Raw genomic sequence first — 26,133 nt, forward strand, 5'->3', positions numbered from 1 at the left:
CAGTCCAAAATGAATTTTCATGGACAAGTTATAAACCCTTGAAAATGCATTTTTTAAAAATTTAAGTGCTGATATGCCGCTATAATTTTACCTGCAATTTCTTACACTGAGGGACTATTGCCTTTTATCGCAGGTTTATTAAGTTTTACAGCATATGAGTGTGCTATGTGAAGCAGAGAATTACATTTTCATTTCCTTCTGAGAGAAATGAGAAAAAAATGCTCTAGTACTTACTTTTCTCCATAAAACCTTTCAAAGAATTTTTCTTTCCAAGGTTCTGTTTTCTTTTCCTTCTCAATTTCTTGCCTTATTCGCAACTGCATTTCTGGAGTAAACTCTCCTAGAAAGCAAATGCTTACATGTTGAGTAAAAGCGGTCCTATTTTTGCCGTTAATAAAGAAAATGTAATTAATTTGAGTAAACTTTTATGGATGTTGAAAAGGAAAAGGTTGAGTACTGACAATATTTCTACAGCTTCTCTCTTTATGAACACTGCTCAAATAGTCATTTAGTCGTAGGTGAGCTTTAAAACCCTCAGCAAATAGACTGTATGCGAGGGGCTGTGAATAAAATGGTGTATATTCAGTGGCCTTAATGAAATCAGTCTGGTGGGAGAAAAGGCACACAACGGATTATAATGTAATGCTGAAAGCCCTGTATGGGCTGTAAGAATAAAGGTAGTGAAAGTACAGAAGAAAAGGCACTTAATTCTGCCTGAATGGATTGGGGACGACCACACACAGGAAATGGTACTTGAGTTAGTTTTTGAAGGATGACCAAGCTTTTATAAAGTAATTAACTCACAAGGCACAGAGATATGAATATGTATATGTATGTTCTTTTAAGTGGCCAATTGTGAGAACGTAGGAGTAGGATGAAATGAAACGGGAAAGGTAGGCTGAGGCCAATTAGCAAATACATGGTTTAAAGAGAGTTCTAAATTTTTCCTACAAGAGAAGAGGGAGGTCCTGATGGCATTCACTCAGGGAGGAATATGGCCCAAAACTGGCTTAGACACTGGGTGTAGACACGGGAGGACTCCAGCCAGGAGGCTGCTGGATGGCACAGGTGAGAAACAGAGTATAGTCAGGACAGCAGCTGTGGGAACGTTCAAGGGCATTCAGATTCACAGCACAAGTGACAGTTCATGACCAGATCAGGAGAAGGAAGAGGAAAGGAGAGATCATCAAGTTTCAAAGTGAGGAGCCCTGTGGACAGTGGTGACGTTAATAGAGAGGGGGCAGAAGGGACAGCAGAGATTAAGGTTAAGGGAAGGGAAGATAGGGGCGCCTGGGTGGCTCAGTCATCAAGCGTCTGCCTTCGGCTCAGGGCCTGATCCCAGGATCCTGGGATCGAGCCCCACATCGGGCTCCTCCACTAGGAGCCTGCTTCTTCCTCTCCCACTCCCCCTGCTTGTGTTCCCTCTCTCGCTGGCTGTCTCTCTGTCAAATAAATAAATAAAATCTTAAAAAAAAAAAGGGAAGGGAAGATAGTGAGGTTAATACTGACATTATGGTTTTCAGGTGCTTGGTATCAGCTCAGGAGATCCAGGAGGCATTTGGAACAGAACATAGGATTAGGAAAGAGTCATCAGAGCCAGATGTGGAAGATTTGGCATAGGGGCTACACCAAGGTGGTGAAAGAGGCTGCTTAGTGAGCTGCACAGCTGCACGAGAAAGGACCAGAGATGGTGGAGACATCACCACGTATCATCAGATGGAAGAATAGAAGCTCTGGACGGAAGCTGAGGAATGGCTCTCGGCAATGCGGCCACAGGAAGCAATTTAAAATATATTGTGAATGGCTAAGGTACATGGTTTCAAATTGGATGGGGAAAAAAAATGAAATATTGCAGAAAGAACATAAAATGTAAGGACGAAGAGGAGGAAACTGGGCTTTGCCATTAGAAAGCCATTACTATTCTCCAGGAGGCATTATTTCAGTTGTGGGGTTGCACCCTACCATAACAATCTGAGCGGGTGAGACAGTAAAATGTAGTACCATTGGTTACTTTTAGTCTTTCAAGAAGCTTGGTGACTAAAGGAAGAATAAGGTGAAATGGTGGCTTTAGGGGAAGAAAGTATTAAAAGAAGATTCTTTAGGCTCTAGGACATTAAGAGAATACACAGGCCTCAAGCAAGTGATTGAAATCACCATATTCCAAAGGAACTCTAGCTACATCAAATATTTTATCATGTCCCAGATACCATGTTTCCTTCAAAAATATGGACCTCAAAAATGCCAAGTATAATAAAGAATTAGTGAAGTCGTTTGGAACAGAGTGGGAGTTTTTACTAAATTAAAGTATACTTCAGGGGGAGAAAAAGACTCAGAAATCAGAGAAAGGTGCAAAGCTCAGTACAGTGTGTGTACTCAGATATGCCAAAGAATAATGGAAAAGAGAAATGTACCTTCTGCCAGTCGCTGTTTCCATCCTTGAGCGGCATAGGCGAAGAATTCATTATTTAGTGCTGAAGAACTGAGGCGTAAAATTCCATCGCTTCCCATCTAGGAAATAAGCCGACAAAAACAAGAATAATTCAAAGCAAAAGTACACAGGAAAGAAGTGAAAACAGGGTGTGTGCGTGAGAGAGAAAGTGTGGGGTAGGAGAAAGGAAGAAGAGGAACCTAGCAGAAGGGGACTCTCCCAGTAGAAAAGTGCACTTCACAGTGACCACTATAGTGACAAAAATACATCAAGTTAAAGGAAGTCTTTATAGGCATTTCCATTACTGGTGGTGAGTAAAACGAATGCATGGGATTGCATCAAAGCATCTGGATATCTTTATTGTTCTACTATGCCTTAAATGGCACCACGTTAAAAATCACCATGTTGACACCTTTCGATTAACTTTTATAAATTAAATTTTGTAAAATTTGTGAAAGCTAAAGAAATCCAGTCTGATCACTTGGGTTCCTTCTCTGGCTGAGGTTTGGACAGGACAATGTTCTAAAACATTAAAACGAATACCCCACACTGCCGTACACACCACCTCATCTTCTCATTTGGATGCACACAAAAACCAGGTAAATAATAAGGCGCACAGTATGTGCAACTATAAGCTACCAACGTTTCGCCTCAAACATACTATTTTTAAAAACTTGCATGTGGCAGGGATTCAGATCAGCAGCACCAAACCAGATGCTTTTAACTTTCCAAGTATTTACTGCACCTCCTATGCGCATGTCGTCTTCTTACTGACATAGAAGACAAAAGAATTGGCCTCGTCCTTGACTGGCTGGAAGAAAAACAGTGTCAGGCACTGGGTGAATGGGAATTAAGAAGTGCAAAAAAATAAAAGCTGGGGGATGCTATCTAGGTGGACATGAGTGGTTAGGAAGAACTTGATGCCAGAGGGGAAGTCGGGTCCTGCAAGATGGGATCTGGACAGAATGGTTTTAGAGAGAGAGCGTGTAGTGCACTGCAGCGCTCAGGGGCTTTACTGTAGGGGCCGGACATCACGGATCATCGGGAACTGCACCGTGTACAAAGCTGCGAGGTGCTTTCACCTGCTGGTCAAAGGCCTGGCAGACTGCACCTACAATTACATTTTCAAAGATTTCCTCTTACTCTCATATACACACTTCATGCGTCCTAATCTCTAATTGTTGCTGCTACCGGAAAACATGCCCAGAGAGCTCTCATCCACATGTTCCTGTTCGTTTGTGGCCTTTTCCACACTCCATCTTCACCACTGAAATACTCCTCTTTCGAAATTTCACTCAACGCCTTCATGAACCATCATTCAGGAACAAAGGAGAACACTGAATCCACAAGTCAGTATTATACCAACTCTTCTACACTGGAGAATGCTAGATCCAATTCAGAAGACATGCCGTGAGTAAACACGAGGTATGCTGAATGCTGCCATCATGACCTCCGGAGGGAAGCCATAGATTTCACATTCTAAGTTTCTTCATCTAAGAAGATGTGGATAACCACGCTGCAATATTCAATACATGTGGAAAATTTCAGGCAAGACTTCATTCATTCATTGCATCACTGCTTACTCACCCAGAGCTATTTCACCTTTATTTGAGACACTTATTAAGCCACTCATATGAACCCATGTACTTGGCACGTGTATACAGTGGCACTAAAGAAAAAGCCCCTGCCCCTATAGTGAATATATTCTACACACAGCAGAAGCTTCTGGTCCCTGCAGATCTCTGCCACCCACACACCTGGAACGCAGTTCTATCACCATGCCTCAGTGTCCTACCCCAGCCCCAAGATCCGAATGGGTAAACGCCCTAGCCTTCCTATCTTCTGACTGGACAATTCTACGACTCTACATCCTCTGGAATGCAGTACGTCCACGGAACCAATGGATGTCATTTGGTCTTGCGTCCCTAAAAGAATACATGGGCTTGGGAACCAAGGGGTGGAGTGAGTGAATCTTTGTACTCTCTCTCTCTCTCTCTTTCTCTCTCTCTCTCAGGAAACCACTGGCAGACTGTATACTTTCTGTCCCCACAGTTCTAGACCATGTGAGATTAAAAGTCCATGTCCCCGGGGGGAGAGTCATTTCTACCAGGGCAAGGTTTCTCAGCCTTGGCACTATGGTCATTTAAGTTCAGATACTTCTTCATTGCGGCAGCTGTCCTGTACGTTGTAGGCTCTGAACGGCATCCCTGGCATTTACCCCCTAGATACCCGTAGCAACCTCTCTCCCAAACGTGACAATTGTAAATGTCTTCAAACATTACCAATGTCCCTTTGAGGCAAAAGCATCCCCAGGTGCTAACCATCGCACTATCGGACCCAGTAAGGGCTCCGCTGTAGCCAGAGCTCTGCCTGGTTACCGTGTGTCTCTCATGCTGGCGGGGCAGCAGGCAAAGACAGGGCTTACTGGACAGGTGGGATAATAAGCCCCAGCGGGTATGAGGAAGGAGGACTGCTGCTGGAGGGCAGAGACAGAGAGAAGGATGTAGGGAGATTCACTGGGACCTCTCTGGGTGCTTCTGTGTCTGGTGGTTAACAGTGAACACAGATTACTGCAATGACAGCCAGAAAGGGCAAGGGAGCCAAAGGCTCAGACTCTTCAGGGATGGCAGTCTAGGCCACTTCATGAGGCAAACTAGCAGAATTCCTGGCTGAGTGTGAGGATATTCAGAAGTGGGTGACAGAGAAGGGCAATGATGAACTTCAATCACAGCCTTAAGACCAGCTCAAGACTAGCAGAGTCTGCAGCTGGGCCACTAACCCTCTGGTCATAAGTCTTCTTCTTTGGTTTTATTTTCCCTCTCCAAAATATCATGACCGCCCACTCCTTAAAGAGCAAGTGATACAGGGCACGGAATATGAAGCACGACAAGGTCTGAGTGGTGCAGGGCAGAGCAGACTGGGCAGAGCAGACTGGACGTCGGTGATTCCGCAGCTAGCCTGCACGAGCACAATACAAATGGGCAACAGCTAAATGCACTTGGCCTGCCCACACTTACAAACCTCTAGGACTTTCTCTGCTGCAGATGCAGCCTGGAAGTGTGGAGTCTGGCCCTGAGAGCAGCTCCCAATACATAGGAGACAAGGGTCTGTGCTGAAAGGTCTTGCTTCCCTGTTGTCCTGGGGAACAACTATGGGACTCTTTCTACACATTTTCCCAGAAGGTCCTCAGTAGAATGGAGACCCAGTCATTCGGAGGGTTTATCCTCTTCTTGTCTTCACATCATCTGATCCCTGGCTTCTTCCAAACTAACTGTATTCAAGTTCTTGTTCCAGGCTCCACTTTTGGAGGGAAGGGGCATGGGAGGATCCTAAGACTCTGAATTGAAGGAGTTTGGGCTTTATCCTCTCTGTGGAGATGGCCCAGTGAATGTACCGTTAAGGTAATCCTGAGGCTTGGGGCAGGGCTTAAATCAGCATGGCGCCCCCGGCTAGTCACCTCCAGGCCAAGTTTGCCCCTTGATTTACCGCTGCATATAGGGGAAAGGACAGAAGCACTCTTCTAGGTAATGGGAAACTACCATTAAAAGGTTGAAGCCTGGGAAAAGTCCACAAAAATGTGTGTTTAAAAAGATAACTTTATGATCTTTGAAAAGGATGGAATGGAGAGGAATGCGTAGATAGAATGACATCGCAAGCAGGTAACGGAATACTTCCATAAAGGAGAGGAAACGCAAATCTGAGATATTCAGGACCCGGTGGAGGGCTTTAGGACTCCTTTAGAGTAAAGGACACAAAGACGTTGCAAGAATATTTTGGCAGACACCAAACATGCTTCGGATGATTCTGGGAAATGTGGACGAAAAAGGCAGCTGGGCTTGAGTAGAAGTCTTCAAGCAGGGCTATGAAAGAGGTCTAGCAAAGACAACAGGATGAAAGGAAGACAGTCCATCTAAAAGATATGCCTCTAAGAAGTCTGAAATTTTCTGCGAATGTTGACTCTGAATGTCTGTCCATGGTTTGGGAGCCTTGAGAAAAAGCAACTTCACTTAGGAAGACTAAAAGGGAAGAGGTATTCTTATTGTGTAGATTTTAAATAGGACTAGTAGGTGGAAGGCAAGTTCCCTGAAGAGGTAAAGAAATTCGTTTGCTATGACGTGCATTTATAGACGGCACAAAGAACAAGTTAGAATTCTTCTATATTTGAGGACATTCATGGTGCCTTAAAATCTTCCATAGTTCATGCAACGCCTAGTATACTGCAGGTACTCCGTAAATGGTTATTGCTGCCCTTGCTTTGTGTAATGAAAGATTTAAAATTTAACTTCGGTAGCTGATACGTAGGATTTTCATGTCATGTATTCTCCCAGGCCAAGAGCACGATTGGTTATTAATTGAAATTTCAGCATAATTTTAAGACACAAAAAAATACCAGATCCAGATTAGCTCTGACAGAGTCCCAGGATTTCAGCACATGAAATGCAAGGCAGTGTGAAATAAACACATTCAAAAATATGGAAGCTAGCCCTGAAGGAAAATGTTTTTCTTTTAAAACAGAAAAAATAATATTAACTGCCAGACTTCCAGGCTGTATGAGACAGCACAATTAAACACTAGGGCTAAATTGGACTTAGGAAATACGTGCCAATAAAACTTTTAAAATACACTATTAATTTTATGGCCTTTAAGAAATACTGTCCAAAGACATAACATTTTAATGAGCTGGAACAATAAACATTTCTGAAAGGTTTATTTATTTATTTATTGCTTAGCTATAAATTCTTGTTTTTCAGATTACCCATGCTAGAAATGTTCGTTCTAAAAACTCCCTTAACTCTCTTATAATGAAGTATCTAACTAAGCTATTGATAAATTATGCTTCCTTTTTAATTAGGAGGAAAAAAAAAAAAACCTCTGAACACTTTAGTTGTTACAGAGGGAAGTAAGTATGAGAAAGGGGAAATTCCCTCGTGTCGAGGTCCTTTCGCGAAGATGTAAATTCCTCACTGGGGAGTCGATCACTTGCCTTTGGTATTGGTTATAGTAACATCCATTCTCTGGGATGGATGTCCGTGGAATCCAAAGGGCTGAAATGCCAAACACTTGAAACCCTATCCAGTGTTTGAAGGTAATGAATTTTAATTCTGTACACGCATATATCTATATTTAATATAATCCTTTAAACCTGTAATACATTCTTTATCACTTTTTTTATTTTAGGTTTCCTGTAAGTGATTCAGAATGCATGACATGTGGGCTGCAAAGTGGAACAGTGAGAGATGTGTCGGAGAGTTTGAAAATAGCCCAACAATAATGGGACACCTAGATATACCAAGCAATGTGGATTTCATTCTACAGACAACGGGGAGCCATTGAAAGGGAAGCCACCCCACACTGAGTGTGCGCAAGCGAGCAGGCTGCTGGTTTAGACGGGGTGGTCAGGATGGGCCTCTCTCTCGATTGCTCACTACTGAGAAGGGATGTTCCTGTAGGCGCCTGAAAGAAATGAGAAAGCAGCCTTGAAGTCATCTGGGAAAGAGTGTGCGAAGTGAAGGGATGCCACTCCAGAAACAGACCCTTAGGGGGCGCGGCCAGGAGACCTGAAGACCGGGAGGCACACTGGACAGGCGAGGCACAGGAGCCGAGGGAACAGAAACATGCTGGGCCGTAGACCCCTTGTGCAGCCTGGCTTCTCCCCCAGGTGACCTGGAAAGCCTTCGGGGGATTCTGGCCTTAAAATGGGAAGTTCTGACATTTCACAAGGAGAGCTCTGATTGCTGTGTGTAAAAAAGGCTTTAGAGTGGTGCCATCTAACAGTAACGTAAATGTCAGCCACATATGTGATTTCAATATTTTAGTCATCACACTGAAACACTGAAAAGAAACAATGTGAAATTCTAATAGCACCTTTTATTTAATCCAACCTATCCAAAATGTTACTGCTTCAATATATAATCAGTATGAAATATTAAGCTATTTTTCATTGTTTTTGTGTATTAATTCTTCAATATCTGGTGTATGTTTTTAAACATCTCAATTCAGATCAATCCTGTTTCTATTTTTCAGCAGCCACTGGAGGCTAGCAGCTACTGTACAGGGCAGCAGAGTTTTAGGTAATGAAGCCTTACGAGGACACAAGCATGTAGTTACAGTGATGAACCAGGAAACAGATGACAGTAGCTCGGACTCTGGTGACAGCAGCAGAAATGGTGGGAAATGCCTGGGTTCTGATTTTCTTCTAAGGGCTGAACCAACAGAACTTGATGATGGACTGGATGTGTGGCATGACAGAGAGAAAGAGATCAAGAGATCAGGCCAGGATGACACCAAAGACTTTTTTTTTTTTTGACTCTGGCAATTACAATCACGAAATTTCTATTTACTAAAATGAAGACAACAATGGGAAGAGGAGGTTTGGTTTTAAACCAGTTAAGGTTGAGATGCCGATAACAATTCTAACCAGATGGCTCGGATAGATCACTGTGCATATAGTGGAGGGGATGCCTTGGACACAGGCAAGACTAGGGACAGGGATTCCTGTCAAGAATCATCAAGGGAAGGCCAAGGAGTAAATGATGAAAAGTCTTAAGTTTATTCAAGCAATGGAAGTAAAGAGAAAGGCGCTCTTCAAGACACGTATAGGAACCAAGTAATGGGGCTGAGTGCACGTGCAGTGGGTGGCGAATGAGATAAAGGTGTAAGTGATGAGTCTCAGGCATAAAGCTTGGATAATTTGGTGGCAGGAAAAGGTACAAGGAAGAGCAGCATTCTGGACAAAGAAGTGGTGGGTTTTGTTTTGGATGTGCTGATATAAGGCTATCTTAAAAGGCGTCCAAATAAGGATGTCTAATCAATCACCAAGACTTAGGGCGAGAAGCTCAACAGCAAGGGAGGACTCAAACAAAGAAAAGGAGGAATTGTCACCAAAGAAAGTATAGTTAAAAACATGGATATGGATAAGAACACGAAAGAGGAATTTACCAAAAAAGAAGGAGGCTTTAAAGCAGAGCCCTTAGAAACACTAATCCAGAAGAAACGGGCAGAAAATTTAGATCCCGCTAGGAAGACTGAGAAAACACTGACAGAGGAAGGAAGAGAATCAGAGCATGGGGCCTCGGAGATGCAAGGGAAGTAAGTGGTCTGTATTGTGTGTGTGCTAGGATCTATCAAGCCAGGTGGAATTATTTAGGTCAACAGTCTGTGCAGTACACTACGTAAGTTGTGGTGCCCAATAAAAAAAAAGAAAAAGAAAAAATCCAGGCAGTGGGAGACCAAGCAGGAGACGAATGCAGCAGCAAGAGAGTCATGAGCAGATGAACCACACATTGTCATCACTGACTCTCTTATACTCTGATCAAGCAGCCCCTGCTCTTGCACTCTGTACCCCATAAGAATTAAAGTCAGGGTACTCATTCTAACAGGTAATTTTTCATTTTTTACCTTATCATTTAGTAGGATGCAGGTGACTCAGGAGACTCCATAAGTATGCTCAACGTTTATCCATAAGGGAAAATGTAATTCTTTAAGCATAAAATTAGGCCTAAGAATGGAAGAGGGCTGCTGAGAGACAGAGGATCAGTAAGGGAGACAAGGCTGACAACAGACTAAGGACAACTGGGCCACTAACTTCTGAATGCTGTTTCCCAAACTGTACTTTGCAAAACAGGAATTTAAATAGGTAATTTTCATTTTAATGGGTACTCCATCTATAAGGAAATTGATTCTGCCATCTGATAAATACAGCTTATATTTACTAAATATGGTTAAAATAGTTTTCTTTACTGTATTTTCTAATATGCTATAATTTATCTTTAATACCCAAGACTATATCTATTACACAGTATTTCTCCAATTTTTTAACCCTGTAATCCTCTTACAGAACAACCCTCAATATTTCATGGGACAAGTATTCTCCAGAATATAATTTGGGAAATGATGCGTTAAGAGCTGTAAATCAGTCAGAAGCAGTCAAATGAAATAAACCTAAGCACAATGAATTTGCACATAAATCCCTGTTGAACAAATGAACAAAAAATGCTCTCTGATCTGGACATGGGATAATTTTCACTACAACGCAAGAATCAAACATTCAAAATAAATGAATAAAATAGTGAAAGTAAAACTAGAAAACATTATGCGAAGTGAAGTAAGTCAGACAAAGACAAACACCATATGTATGATTCCCCCTTTTTTTATGAAATCTAAAAAACAAGCTGTAACAACGACAAAAAACCCCCCACACTCTTAAATATAAACCGGTGGGTTGCCAGAGGACAGGTGGGTGGGGGATGGGTGAAATAGGTTATGGGGAGTAAGATATACAAACTTCCAGTTATAAAATAACTAAGTCACGGAGATGAAATGCGTAGCATAGGGAATATAGTCAACAATATTGTAATCCCGTTGTGTGGTGATGACACTGCGGTGAGCACTGAGTAATGTACAGAATTGTCCAATCGCTATGTTAGAGACCTGAAGCAAATATAGCATTGCATGTCAACTATACTCCAATAATAAAAAAAGATGTGCAATGATTTTTAAAAAAGTACTGAAAACCTGAAAAGGATGATATAATAAACTTTAGTCTACAGGCCTAAACAACTTCAAATTCAAAGCCCACTTTAGGAAACAACTACTTGGCATTCCTTTTTTAAAAAATACATCAAAATATAAGCAAATATAACAACTTTTCTTTTAAAAAGTACAGACTATAATTTTAGAGGCACCTGGGTGGCTCGATCAGTTAAGCATCTGATTCTTGATTTTGGCTCAGGTCATGATCTCAGGGTCCTGAGTTCGAGCTCCACTTTGGGCTCTGTGCTCAGCGGGGAGTCTGCTTGAGAGTCTGTCCCTCACCCTCTGCCTCTGCCTCTCCCCCCTGTGCTCAGTCTCTGTCTTGGTCTCTCTTCAAATATATAAATAAATCTTTAAAAAATAAAAATAAATAAAAAGTAGAGATTGTAATTTTAAAGTTGTAGCCAAGACTATTTGGAATTACATGGAGCTTAAAGAAAAAAGAAAAGTTATACCATATCCACCTTCCTTCCACCTAATTTTTAAAAAAATATTCATGGAATAAGCTAAAGTAAACAAAAGGGAAATCTAGAGAGAATATATTACCCAAAAACTCAACATTTAGATGGAAATGTAGGAGGCTTTATGTTATCACTGTTATGATAGGGCTTTTATCACAAAAGTCCCTCTCCTGAGCTGAGCTGATGCCCTTTCTTTCTATTACTTGCTTCTTGGGGGATCAGTGCTGAGCAGCACAGCAAAAATCACAAGGTATAAAGTTCCACATGAAAGCGTTTGGGAGATGGAAGCTCTCCCATACTCTGGATGATGCCAGGTGTAATATTTAACTAGAATGAAGTTTTCAACCAGAGGAATGGGCAAAAGAAGTACATAGCAACAGTTAACTGTTCAATGAGATTTTTGTGTATGTAAACTGCAAAGGCTTTGAAACTAAAGAAAATTATGACACAATGATAACTAGTCCGATGGGAATTGCTTATTGCTTTCTCATTTAAAAATGCATAGAAACATATATGTACATGAATCTATATACCTGTATCTATCTATACACACACACAGACACAGACACAGACACACACACACACACCCCAAACACACATGACGTTTTCTCCTTTCTCTGGAAACACAATCTGTAAGTAATTCAACCACTTGGCTAAGATAATGGTCTTTAAAATGTGATCTCTTGCACATTCTAAGAGAACTGTTCTCTCTCCCACCAGATGACTGACCAAGCCCCCAAGTCCATAGAGGAAATGTTCAATCAGTGGTTGGGGAGGCCATTCCCTAGAGCAAGACATATTGGCAAGCAGTTTCTCAGGCCCCAAGCAATGGGAAAAAGAAATTCCCCAGCAATAAGAGAATAAAAACTTTCTTATAATTACTGCTATGAATTTCAGCATATACAATAAAGAAAACCACATTTGCGGGGTGTGCATATTAGAAATATATGAAAAAAGAATTTGTATATTGATTCTTAAAAGTTTTCAATTATGAAAAAGAAAAAATTTTCAATTATTGAGTTTCAATTACTACACATACTTACATGAGATTTCCTCAATCTTACTAGCAACAATAATCATTTTCTAATGACATTATTCTACACTTTTACATTCTTCCACCTTTTCCAAGAGTCACCCCATTTGCAGATTTTAAAGGGAGGAATCTCTATTCAAAATGCTATACTGTCTTCTATGGAACTGGCACAAAAACAGACAATGCAACAGAATAGAGAACCCAGAAATGGACCCTCAACTCAACACTCAACTAATCTTTGACAAAGCAGGAAAGAATATCCAATGGAAAAAAGACAGTCTCTTCAACAAATGGTACTGGGAAAATTGGAAAGCCACATGCAGAAGAATGAAACTGGACCGTTCTCTTACACCATACACAAAAACAGATTCAAAATGGATGAAAGACCTAAATGTGAGACAGGAATCCATCAAAATCCTTGAGAAGAACAGAGGCAGCACCCTCTTCGACCCTGGCCCCAGCAACTTCTTGCTAGACACGTCTCCAAAGGCAAGGGAAACAAAAGCAAAAATGAACTACTGGGACTTCATCAAAATCAAAATTTTCTGCACGATAAAGGAAATAGTCAATAAAACTAAAAGGCAACTTATAGAATGGCAGAAGATATTTGCAAATGACCTATCAGATAAAGGGCTAGTATGCAAGCTCTTTAAAGAACTTCTCAAACTCAACACACAAAAAACAAATAATCCAGTCAAGAAAGGAACAGAAGACATGAACAGACATGTCTCCCAAGAAGACATACAAATGGTCAACAGACACATGAAAAAATGCTTCCCTTGGCATCAGTGAAACACAAATCAAAACCACAATGAGATACCACCTCACACCAGTCAGAATGGCTAAAATTAACAAGACGAGAAACAACAAATGTTGGCGAGGATGCGGAGAAAGGCCAACCTTCTTACAGTGTTGGTGGGAATGCAAGCTGGTACAGCCACTCTGGAAAACAGTATGAAGTTCCTGAAGAAGTTAAAAATAGAGCTACCCAGGGCACCTGGCTGGCTCAGGCAGTTATGCGTCTGCCTTCAGCTCAAGTCATGATCCCAGGGTCCTGGGATCGAGCCCCACATCCAGCTCCTTGCTCAGTGGGGAGTCTGCTTCTTCTGCCCCTGCTCCCCCCACCCACTTGTGCTTTCTCATGCATTCTCTCTCTCAAATAAATAAATAAAATCTTTAAAATAAAATAAAATTAAAATAGAGCTACCCTACAACCCAGCAATTGCACTACTAGGTATTTACCCCTAAGATATAAATGTATTGATCTGAAGGGGCACCTGCACCCCAATGTTTATAACAGCAATGTCCACAATAGCCAAACTATGGAAAGAGCCCAGATGTCCATTGACAAGTGGATAAAGAAAATGCGTGTACACACACATGCACACACACACAATGGAATATTATGCAGCCATCAAAAAATGAAATCTTGCCATTTTCAATGACCTGGATGAACTAGAGGGTATTATGCTAAGTGAAATAAGCCAATCAGAGAAAGACAGATGCCATATAATTTCACTCATATGTGGAATATAAGAAGCAGCACAGAAGATTAAAAGGGAAAAGAAGAGAAACTGAATGGGAAGTCATCAGAGAGGGAGAAAAATCATGAGACTCTTAATGCTAGTAAACAAACTGAGGGTTGCTGGAGGGAGGTGGGTGGGGGGATGGGGTAATTGGGTGATGGGCATTAAGGAGGGCATGTGATAAGATGAAAATTTTAAAATAAATTTTAAAAAACCCAAAGTGCTATACTTCAATATTTTAGTGGTTTGTTCAGAAGAAATATAGCCAGTGATGAAATAGGTGAGATAAATGAAATAAAGACACCTAAAAGCAAAAATAAAGTCACTGACAGATCAAGCTTTGATCAACTTCTCAAAACTAGAAAAGTGTGTTTTGATGCTGATGGTTCATCTCTTTTCTTTAATTTTGCAGACAACCCCTGGCCAACTGGGATGTTTTGATAGATCTTGATATGAAGTGATTTTTTTATACAAATGCACATAAATAAGATTGCAACAAGTTTCAGCAAATAGGAGAATGTATATATGTCTTAAAAGAAAATCTCTCTTATAATTGCATTTTCATCGATGTTCTCTCTGTGGGAGGGAAATAAAGAAAACTTTCAATGTATCCAACCATGAAACAGAATACTAATGCTTTATTTAGGGAAAATCAAGCTCATGTTCTTGTGTAGATAAAATAAGATTATGTCATAATGTAGTGGGAAGCAATGAATCACTGTTTCTACTTGTAATACACTGAACAGCTGTGTTTAAGTGACTATCTATTAGTCATTCATTTCTTTAACAAACATTTCATAAGCATCTACGACGTGCCAGGAACCATGAAATGGACAGCTTCTGCTGCTACAAAAGCCTAGCACCTAGAGTAAGACAGATAGTGTGATAAGTAACCAGAGAAGAAAAAGACACCATGAGAACACCCCCAGGTCTGGGTATCTGGAATGCTTTTAATTCCTCCTTTGTAGTCTGTTAATATCCATGCCTGAAGGTACCGCTTTCCTCCTCTCTACAGTTTAACAATGGCCCCAATCCACTTATTGTTCAATAATAACTAAAAATCAATAATTATAATGTATATATTTAATTTAAAATAATATAATGTATATATTTAATTTTGTACCTGCAATACCCTGAAGGCAGGTAAGTGGTGAAGCAGGATGTAACCCCCTACAATGATACCTCTTTATACTATATGGCTTCCTTTAATTAACATGCAGGCATTCATTCTTCCACTCAAAATCTTTATATGCTAGGTGCTGGGAATGCAATGATAAAAAATATACAGACCCTGTCCCATAAGGTTGTAATGACAAATTGTGCTAAGGTCCCTAAAGGAGAAGTAACAAATACTCTAACACAATGTTATAATTGCAACTGTGTGCAGGAAGGATTCTCTGAAGTATTAATATCTAAGCAGAGATGTTTAAGTGAAGGATGGGGAGGTGTAAGCCGTAAGACGAATAAAGGAGAAGTCCAACAAACTATTAGCAAACCGAATTTAAAAATACATTAAAAGGATCACAGACCACGATCAAGTGGGATTTATTCCAGGGATGCAAGGATGGTTCAATACTTGCAAATCAATCAATATGATGCAGCACATTAACAAAATGAAGAATGAAAATTATAGGATTTTAATGAATTCAGAAAAAGCATATGACAAAATTCAACAACTATTTAAGATAAAATCTCTCAACAGAGTGAGCATAGAGAGAATATACCTCAACATAATAAACACCATACATGACAAACCCACAGCTAACATCACATTCGGGGGTGAAAAGAAGAAAGCTTTTCCTCTAAGATCAAGAACAAGACAAGAAGGCCCACTCTTATCATTTTTATTCAACATAGTACTGGAAGTCCTAGCCACAGCAATTAGGCCAAACTAAAACAAACAAACAAACAAACAAACAAACAAAAAGGAAAGAAAAGAAATAAAAGTCATACACACTGGAAAGAAAGAAGTAAACCTCACTATCTGCAGATGACATGATTCTATACACAGAAAACCCAAAAAACTTCACCAAAAAACTATCAGAGGTAATAAATGAAATCTTTAGTAAAGTAGCAGGATGCAATATCAATATACAGAAATCTCTGGCATTTTCATACACTAATAATGAATTATCAGAAAAAAAATTAAGGAAACAATCTCATTTACAATTTCATTGAAAAGAATAAAATAACTAGGAATAAATTTAACCAAGGAGGTAAAAGACCTATACCCTGTAAACTGTAAAACTGATGAAAACAGTGAAGAAGACACAAATAAGTGGAAAGATATTCCATGCTCATGATTGGAAGAATTAATATTATTTAAATGTCCATACTACCCAAAGCAATCAGATTTAATGCAGTCCCAATCAAAATTCAAATGGCATTTTTCATAGAATTAGAACAAATAATTTTAAAATTTGTGTGGAATAAAAAAGATCCCAAATAGCCAAAGCAATCTTGAGAAAGAAGAATAAAACAGGAGATAATCATGTTCCATGATTTCAAACTATGCTACAGAGCTACAGTAATCAAAACAGTGTAGTACTGGCATAAAAACAGACACTTGGATCAATGGAACAAAACTGAGAACCCAAAATTAAACCAACACGTATATGGACAATTAATTTACGATAAAGGAGCCAAGAACATACAATGGAAAAAGGACAGTCTCTTCAATAAATGGTTTTGGGAAAACCAGACAGCCATGTGCAAAAGAATGAAACTAGACCACTATATTACACCATACACAGAAATTAAATTTAAATGAATTAAAGACTTGAATGTAAGGCCCCAAACCATAAAATTCCTATAAGAAAATATAGAAAATAAGCTCTTAGACATCAGTCTTAGCAATAAGTTTGTGGATCTGACTCCAAAGGCAAGGGAGACTAAAAACAAAACAAAACAACAACAAAACCACAATGGGATTACATCAAACTAAAGTTTCTGCATGTTGGAAAAAAAACCATCATTGCAACAAAAAGGCAACCTACATAATGGGAGCAGATTTTTGCAAATTAGATCTCTTATAGGGAATTAATATCCAAAATACATAAAGAATTCATACAAGTCAACGACAGCAAAATAACAAACTGATTCAAAAAATGGGCAGAGGATTTGAATAGACATTTTTCTAAGAAAGACACACGAATGGCCAACAGGCACATGAAAATGTACTCAACCTCACTAATCATAAGGGAAATAGAAATCGAAACCACAATGAGATGTCATCTCACAACTCTTAGAATGCCTATTACTAAAAAGAGAAGAAATAACAAGTGTCCACAGGATGTAGAGAAAACAGAACCCTCATGCACTGTTGGTAGAAATGTAAATTGTTACAGCCACTATGGAAAACAGTATGGAGGTTCCTCAAAAAATTAAGAATAGGGGGCACCTGGATGGTGCAGTCAGGTAAGCATCTGACTCTTGGCTTTGGCTCAGGTCATGATCTCAGGGTCCTGGGATCGAGCCTCACGTTGGGCTCCATGCTCAGTGTGGAGTCTGCTTGGGATTCTCTTTCCCTCTCCCTCTGCCCCTCCCACTGCTAGCATGCTCTCCCTAATAAATAAATCTTAAAAAAAAAATTAAGAATAGACCTACACCATGATCCAGATGTTCCACTTATGCATATCTATCAGGGGGATACAAACACACTATCTGAAAATATATATAGACCCCTATATTTATTGAAGCAATGTTTACAATAGCCAAGAAGTGGAAACAACATAAATGCCCATCAATGCATGATAAAGAAGATATATATAGATAGATATAGATATGTAGATAGAGACATATAGATATATAGCTATAAATAGATACAGATATATAGATAGATATAGATAGATATAAGTATTACTTAGCAATTGAAAAAAAAGTTAAATCTTGCCATTTGCAACAGAATGGATGGACCTTAAAGGTATTACACTAAGAAATAAGTCAGGTGGAGAAAGGGAAATACCAAATGATTTTACTTATGTGTGGAATCTAACCAAACAAAACAAATGAACAAACAAAACAAAAACAAACTCACAGATATAGAGAATTGGTTGGTACCATAGGGGAAGGGAGTCGGGGTGGGTGAAATTGGGGGTCAATTTTACGGTGATGGATGGTGACCCGGGTTTGTAGTGATCACTTTGTAGTGCACAGATGTCAAATTCTAATGTTGTACACCTGAAACTTATATAATATTAAACACCAGTTTTACCTCAATTAAAAAAAGAAAGAGAGAGAGAAGCCACCAAAACTCTGGAAAAACAGTTAAAGAACCATGTTATAAAGGAAAATCCAGTGAGTGGTGGTAGCTGGAGGAATATGTGGCACCGAGATTTGTTGCTATTGTTTTTGCTTGTTTACCTTTTTTTTTCTTTTGATGGATAAGGATTAGCTGAGAAGGTCCTGCTCTCTATGCTTTAGTTTCATCATATGTAAACTAAGAATAACAAACTCTTCACTTCATAGAGTTTTTGTGATTATTAAATCAATAAATATATGTATAATGCTTTGAACAGTGCTGGTTTAGGGAAAGAGCTCAAGAAGTGTAGCTGTAATAATAATAATTATTATTATTCGGTAGTAGGTGTGACAGACACACCCGAGGGTACCCCCCGTGAGTCACAACTTTGTATAATCCCCTTCCCTGAGTGCACGAAGAGCCTGTAATTTGCTTTTTAGCCATCTGAAAATGGGCAAGATGATGGGTGGTCCACCCTTTTGATTATGTTACAGAGAACTCCATCTTAACCAACAGAGGCAGAAACACTCTCCTGCTGGCCTCGAAGAAGCAAACAACCATGTTGTGAATTGCCTATGGAGAGAGGTGACCTCTGAGAGCTGAGGGCTTCAACCCTACAGCTGTAAGGAAGCGAAGTCGGCCAGCAACCTCAGTGAGCGGGGAAGACGATTCCAAGCTGCAAATGAGAACACAGCTGGCCAAGCCCTGGTTTCAGCCCGAACAGAGAAATCAGCTAAGCTGCCCACGGACTCCTGACCCACGGAAACTGTATGTCAATAGTTACGTGCTATTTTAAGCTGCTAGATTTGTGGTACTTTGTTACACAGCACAGAGAACTAATACAGGGGAGGTGAAGAAAATTTATTTGATTAAGAACTAATACAGGGGAGGTGAAGAAAATTTGATTACTTCTTCTTTATCAGTTGAGAAAATGATCTATTGATAAGTGTGCGTGTGTGTGTGTGTGTCTAGGGGCTAGGAAGAGAGAATACAGGAATACAAGCAGGATTGTAAAACATGATGGATTATAAAGAGCGAGCAGACTGTCATCTCTATGAGGGCAGCAGCTGGCCTGCCATGACAGATAAGGTGCTTAGTAAATACCATGGAACGAACCAGTTTTGTTGCAGTTTAGTTGTATCATTATTCCATGCATCAGTGTAACCCTATCCAGCCTTCTGATGAGGCAGGACCCAAAGACACTTTTGTTAGGGGATATAAACAATGGGTTTTGTAGGAAACACACAGGTAGCAGGAGACACTTTTAGTTACTGTCTTTGACGTAAAGTGTTTAACAAAGAGGGAAGAAAGCGGACAATGAATTTCAGTTTTTGCCTAGGGGTTATCAACACCACAGTTACGTTAATGTAACATAACATTCCAGAGTGTGAGCAATTCATCTCTTCAAATTAAATCAATCTGTTGTGTGCAAACCAGAAAATGGAAGAAATACTCTGGTAGGCTTTAAATTGTATGTATATCCCGGGTCCTCTAACATCTTTAATTTCTAACTTTAAAACAAAGAAACAAACAAAAAAACCTTCTGATAGATGCAAAACATTTCCCTGGTATTCTCCTCCGGTAAGTAACCCAGCATGCCACAGTGAAAGAGGGCAGGCTGGGTTTAAAGTTAGAAAATGGAGCTGCTGGGGCGCCTGGGTGGCACAGCGGTTAGGCGTCTGCCTTCGGCTCAGGGCGTGGTCCCGGCGTTCTGGGATCGAGCCCCACGTCGGGCTCCTCCACTATGAGCCTGCTTCTTCCTCTCCCACTCCCCCTGCTTGTGTTCCCTCTCTCGCTGGCTGTTCCCTCTATCTCTGCCAAATAAATAAATAAAATCTTTAAAAAAAAAAAGAAAATGGAGCTGCTGATCCCAGCTCTCCTTTTTTCATAGCTGTCTGAGATGTTCCAGTTTTGTAACAGCTTTGAGTCTCTGTTTGTCTCATTATTCAAATGAGAAAATCAAACATACTCTCAAAGCTGTTAGATGAATTGCAAGTAATAAGTGTAAAGAACCCAGTATACTACTTAGCAAGGAGTAAAATTTTAAGATACTACATATGAGGAGTGAGATTTTAAAAGATTCTGAAAGATTCTGAAATTTATAATAACACCAACCATTGTTTATTGAGTGCTTAGCTTGTGATCTTCCAAATCTTGAAATTCTCAAGTATGTCCTCTTAAGTTTTTATCAACTGAACACGGATACCATGATATCTTTTTTTAATTTTTATTTTTTTTAAGATTTATTTATTTATTTGTCAGAAAGGGAAAGAGAGAGCACAAGCAGCAGGAATGGCAGGCAAAAGGAGAAGCAGGCTCCCTGCTGAGCAAGGAGCCCGATATGGAACTTGATCACAGAATCCTGAGATCATGACCTGAGCTGAAGGCAGATGCTTAACCGACTGAGCCACCCAGGCATCCCAATACCATGATATCTAAGAAGCAACATTTGGAGGGGACTATCTGCTTTGAAATGAAGTATCACAGCTGGAGAGTCTAGTTTACTGGGTAGGCTTTGCTGGCTGCGTGCTGCCTCGTCACCTAACAACCTCTACTATCCCCTGAGAAATCAGCTCCTTAGCTGGGAACAAAACCAGCTGTACTACCCAGGCCATAGCTGATCGGCCATGAGACCAGTGCCGGAGACAAAGCTGTCAGAGAGAGACATACCATGACTTAAGATAATCACCTTCTCCTTGTTTAAGGGAAAGAGATTAGGTCTGAAATACCAGAAGAGACCCTTGAGAAGAACAAAGATACCCCAAAATCATATAGCAAAAGAAAAGAGGTCAAATGCATGTTTAACTCTCTCCTCGTCCCCTGCAATTACTTACAGTTTCCCCTGCCCCCAACAGATCTCTATTTCTTGCAACCTGAGCAAGGCCAAACTAACATAACTAGAAGTATTACACTGAGTAATCTATTAAACATTTTCCACTTTGAAGAGAGTGTACAGCTCATTGGAGAAGGAAATTCCATTTGCAAAAAAAAGCCAAAGACCATGAAAAAAGATGGACTGCAAAGCAAATTAATAACGAGCCAGCAGTTCAACTTATAGCACACTCTAAGGGTAGAGTTTCATAAAGATAAGTCTCTAAACCAACCTTTAAATTTTCCCAACAAAATCCAAACACACCACCTACATCACACTAATGTCAAGCACCTAGATGAAAATCCTAAGACACACAACTCTCCTCTTGTTAGTGACAGAGAATGCCCGTCCATCACCTCCTATTTGAAATACTTATGTCCCAGATGAGTGACATACATGCCAAACCTTCATTCTTCACTTCTTCATTTCCCAAAAGACTTTCTATGATAGCAATTCATGAAATGTTCCTAGGTAAATAAAAGACTTTTTAGCACCAATTAAGTTCAAGAAACACTGCTTGACACAAAGTTCAACAATTTTATCCACTCCAGAGCTTTGGAGCCTTTGAGTAAATGAGTAAAGCATTTCTCAGACTTCTGAGAACTCAGAGCACAGCTCCCCATTGGATAATTCTGAGGCACTGATGTTCTACTGACAGTGCTCACTATGGGAAAGGTTGTCCGATAGGAGCAAGGCAACAACTGCACCAAGAACAGCCAGTTAGAGGACTAGAGAATCAGAGAGCTAGACACTCCTACTCTACCCCCGAACTGACACATCTTTATAAATTCCAATTTAATGAACTCTCAATCTGTTGTCACAGGTCAGAATAAGAAATGGCCTCTGTGAACTATGCCCTTGCCATTCTCACAAAATTGCCATTGAAACATTATTCAAATGCTTTTTGGTACTTCCTACATGCAAAGCAATGACACCTTCTTCAGAAAATGAGGTCTGTATGACTTTTTATGTTTGTCTTTTGCCTTGGATCTCAGAAATATTTGAAATAAGTTGTGTGCTCAAATGCAGGGCCTTCACACAAGGTGCTCCATAATGACCATTCTGTATCCCGTCTTTATTAGCTGCCATGTGTCTCTTTACCTACAGACATTTCACATTTTAATCCTATATGCCAATACTTTTTCAATGTAAAGAGAGCGTTAAAAGTTGAAGCCAGTTTTAACATTGATTTTTCTGTAAATATTTTATAAATATGAAAAAATATAGTATTCTTCCTAAAGCTACGCATAAAAATAGAAACATCACTGCTAATGACAAAAATATCACTCACACAAAGACAACGTTTCAGGCATTAATCACATGTATTTTTGATAACTACAAGTCCACACTGGGTCTACTCCCTATAGAAAAAGCATCCTTCCTCCAATTACTATGGCTTGAGGGATAACAGAAAGCTAAACTGAATGTGATAAAATGTCTAAATGAGATGTTAAAGGCTGATCTGACAAGCAAGAAGCTAATGTTCCAGCTGAAGGCACAGGCCTACCGTGAGTTTTTTCATGTACAAATGTACATGGCAGACCTCTATGTGCCAGATTGGTCTTGAGAGTGTTAGCAATGAAACTGCAGAGCTTTTCGAGAATTTTCTGGTTCAAAAGCAGAAAACAGGACAAAAATCTAGACAGAACAGGGAGCTTAAGAAGTCTTGGTAAGGTCATGCAAATTTAAATTTAAGAACAAATGCATGTGCACAAGCTAGTTAGTTCAGTGGACTCATGTCTCCAACATGGTCCTCAGCACCGATGTGTGGACACCATGAAGTGCTTCACTGAGAAGCAGGAATAAAGTAAAAAAGAGCTGCACTCTACTTCCTCCCAGTTAAATGACTTTGCCAATTATAAATCTTAACTAAACTGGTCATCCAAAAATGGACAAGGGTCTTGAAAAAGTCCCTGCCAAGAAATGGATTCAACACTAATGAGCAAATTGAAGCAAACAGAAATACAGCAGAGCTGACAGAGGTCCTTCTGGAATCTACCTACTAACTCAGGAAGAAAGTTGTGGTCTAAAGCCAAGGTGGGCGAAACTTGGATAGAATAAAAAGGATGCTTGCTTCTCAAGGGAAATATGCAAGCAATAAGAAATACCCTGGGCCCACTTTAGAGTTAGAAGTAAGCATATGTCCTTGGGCAAGTTACTGTAACCATTTGGAACTTATGTAAAAGGTCTTTAAAATGAAGTGATTAAAATAAAAGATCACTAATGCTTTCTCCAGATCCAATGTTTGATGACACAGGTAGAGCCAAGGGAAGCAAAATGACAGTGATCCCAAAGATCAAGCCCAAAGAAGAGACAGTAAATGACAACAGGATGAAACAGCGTTGGGAGAAAGTGGGTGCCCACAGGGACAAAGAGTGGTGCGATTCCCTGAGCTGGTGGCCACCTGCACTGAACGGAATCTGGGTCCTGGAAGGTGGCGGTGCTAGAACCCACGAGCCGATCCTGCTGCGATGGAAAGCACGTGCGTGTGCACGTGTGTGAGGGACCGAAAGAGCGAAAGGCAGGGACGAGTTCTAGTTGGAAAATTTTATTAAACTAAGACCTCCCACTTGAAGTGGGTGTGTTGGGGGGAGGGGCATTTAACAATTATGGGAGGCATTTCTGGTCTTTAGTGGTCAAAGGGGGAAGATCCAGAGGCCCTGGAGTGTGCACACAGTCACAATTTCCCTGCACCCCACAGGCCCTACAAATGACTCCAAGGCCACGCAGGCAAGGAACACTTGCTACAAAAACTGTCAGGATGGGGGCGCCTGGGCGGCTCCGTCAGTGGAGCATCCGACTCTTGTTCTCAGGGTCTTGAGATCAAGCCCTGCATCAGGTTCTGTGCTCAAGGGGGAGTCTGCTTGAGATTCTCTCTCTCACTCCCTCTCTCTCAGTCCCTCCCCCACTCACACTCTCTCTAAAATACATAAATCTTAAAAATAAAAATAACCTGCTCGGATGATCCAAGACCACAATATCACTGCATCTTTTCACGTGGGTTTTAACGTGTACTGTATTTTCTTTCTAGAAATGCACCTAACGTGTATTTTGAGAGAATACCGAAAATTGCTATATTCAAGACTTTTATAAAAGTTGTTCATGGAAAATTGCATTACTGATGTTACCTCTGAATTTCTAGACAACCTATTGGTCTCCAACTGTAGCCACACCTGCCAGAGCCATGGGCTGCAAGTGCGTCACGTTTCCACTCCCCGTCACGCCTGCACGATGCTCGGGCCTGACCACTGACATACTGGAACATAGAAGGTTTGAGTAATCATACTGTCTTTTTAAATTTCTCTTGTGCGCTATGTTACTATGTATTATTTATATTTTTTAAAGTGTGTGTGTAGGAAAATTACATTCTCTGTGACTTTAAAGACTGTAAAAGGGCTTTACAAAAATATGTATTTTAGGATAGGGCACTACTTCCAGAACTTTGATTCTGTACCAGTGGTTTTACATGTTCTGGGTCACCAGTGACTTCTGTATAGTTGATGAAAACTGCAGATGAAAACTCTGTGTGGCAGACTGATAACCGGCTCCCGGGACCGGGTCTGCCCTTCATTCTTGTCTGGTGACAGACCTCCCATGTGTTCGAGCAGCATGAGAGATAATATTTCCGAGACTCTCTTGCACTTGGCTGCGACCACAGGATGAAGTTCTCGACATAAGAATGTGAGCACATGTCACGCGTGTACCTCGTGTGTTACTTCTGTTCGCGTGCCCTCCACAATCCTTGAGCTAGAACGGGGATGTGGCAGCTTCAGCCTTGGGAATGAGCCACTGTGAGGGCAGAACTGCTTAACCAGCATGGGCCAGCTAACTGTCTACTTGTAGACGGTGATGTAAGAGAAGAACTGCAGCCATGGTTAAGCTGCCCTTTTCTGGAACTCTTTGTTCCAGCAACAGAGCTTCTATCTTGACTGATACATCTTGGAAATAAACAAGAGACAAATGCACACGTGCACACACTCACATGGCAAAATGCTATGCAAAACTCCCGAATGTTACAGAAACTACAGCCTTTCTTGGTGCTCGGAGCTAAAAATTTTGCAGTGGTTGGGGGTAGCTAAGAGTCTCCTAGGAAAACTAACTTTAAAAATATCCGAGGAGCTTTTGTTCTAGAGCAGTCCGGGAAACTCGTTTTGTCAGCCAGTATTGCAATCTACAGGTGAGACAGGAGAGCATTCTGAAATGTAAAAGTATGATTAAATGATTGGCTCCTTCCCCAAGAACCTAAATTCTTTCAAATCTCTTATCTCTGTTTTCAGGCCTGCAAGCAAGAAATCTTAATGAATGCCAAAGCGTATTTAGCTGTGTTAATGTACATAACGAGTAATAATCATTTTGACTCTGCAACTATAATACAATTCTTCTTTAAATGAGAGAAATTACTAAAATTTCTTTTTCACTCATTTATAAAGGGGGAATATCTAAAGCAAACAACTTGCAATAGATATGTGAACTAGAAAACAAAGAGCCAAAACCAAACTTCATGAGTAACCACTAAAAACAAATAGGCTTTAAATAAAGAGTATGAGAAGAATTTTACCAAAATAATAGCAACCGTAAGATCAACATTAGTTCTCAAATTTTTTGCCAAAACAACACTGTCTGTTTTCCCTCTATCTTTCTTCTAGATCTCATCTTAGCAAGCAAGTCAGAATACCTACGGAAAAATCTATTGTGCATAAACTGGAAATTGCAAAAGTGTATGGAACTAATGAATTAATTTCTTAAGTATGAAAATATAAGAATAAGGACGGCACATTCTACGACTGTATTTGCCAGTTGTTTTTTTTTCATTAACTGCAGGAATGGTTAGAATTTTAATCTTTTTGACAGAAGTTTTGCATTGCTAAAGGATACACAAGTGACTGGACCACAAATGTGAGAATGTGGAAGCCCAAAGAATTTGTAGGTAAGCACCATCGTAAAAATGCAGCACTGTCTCTGCAAGGGATTCCCAGCCCCCCGTCCCTGACACAGAGTGATCCAATCACACCATATGCTCTCACCCACAGGACACGTATGA

At 40.3% G+C, this 26,133-nt stretch overlaps 1 protein-coding gene across 1 annotated transcript in view; it reads right to left on the reverse strand.

The window, feature by feature from the left end:
* The window catches only part of ASXL3 (ASXL transcriptional regulator 3), a 157,068-nt gene that overhangs the window by 12,534 nt on the left and 118,401 nt on the right, over window positions 1-26,133 (reverse strand). Inside the window, exons 9-10 of the mRNA XM_040632378.1 lie at window positions 2,412-2,508; window positions 235-340 (exon numbers count right to left, since the gene is read on the reverse strand). Of these exons, the coding sequence (XP_040488312.1) occupies window positions 235-340; window positions 2,412-2,508 (203 nt within the window). The remainder of the gene's footprint in view (window positions 1-234; window positions 341-2,411; window positions 2,509-26,133) is intronic.

The sequence above is a fragment of the Ursus maritimus genome, unplaced genomic scaffold, assembly GCF_017311325.1.
Source record: "Ursus maritimus isolate PB19 unplaced genomic scaffold, ASM1731132v1 scaffold_18, whole genome shotgun sequence".
In the NCBI taxonomy this organism is placed as follows: Eukaryota; Metazoa; Chordata; class Mammalia; order Carnivora; family Ursidae; genus Ursus; species Ursus maritimus.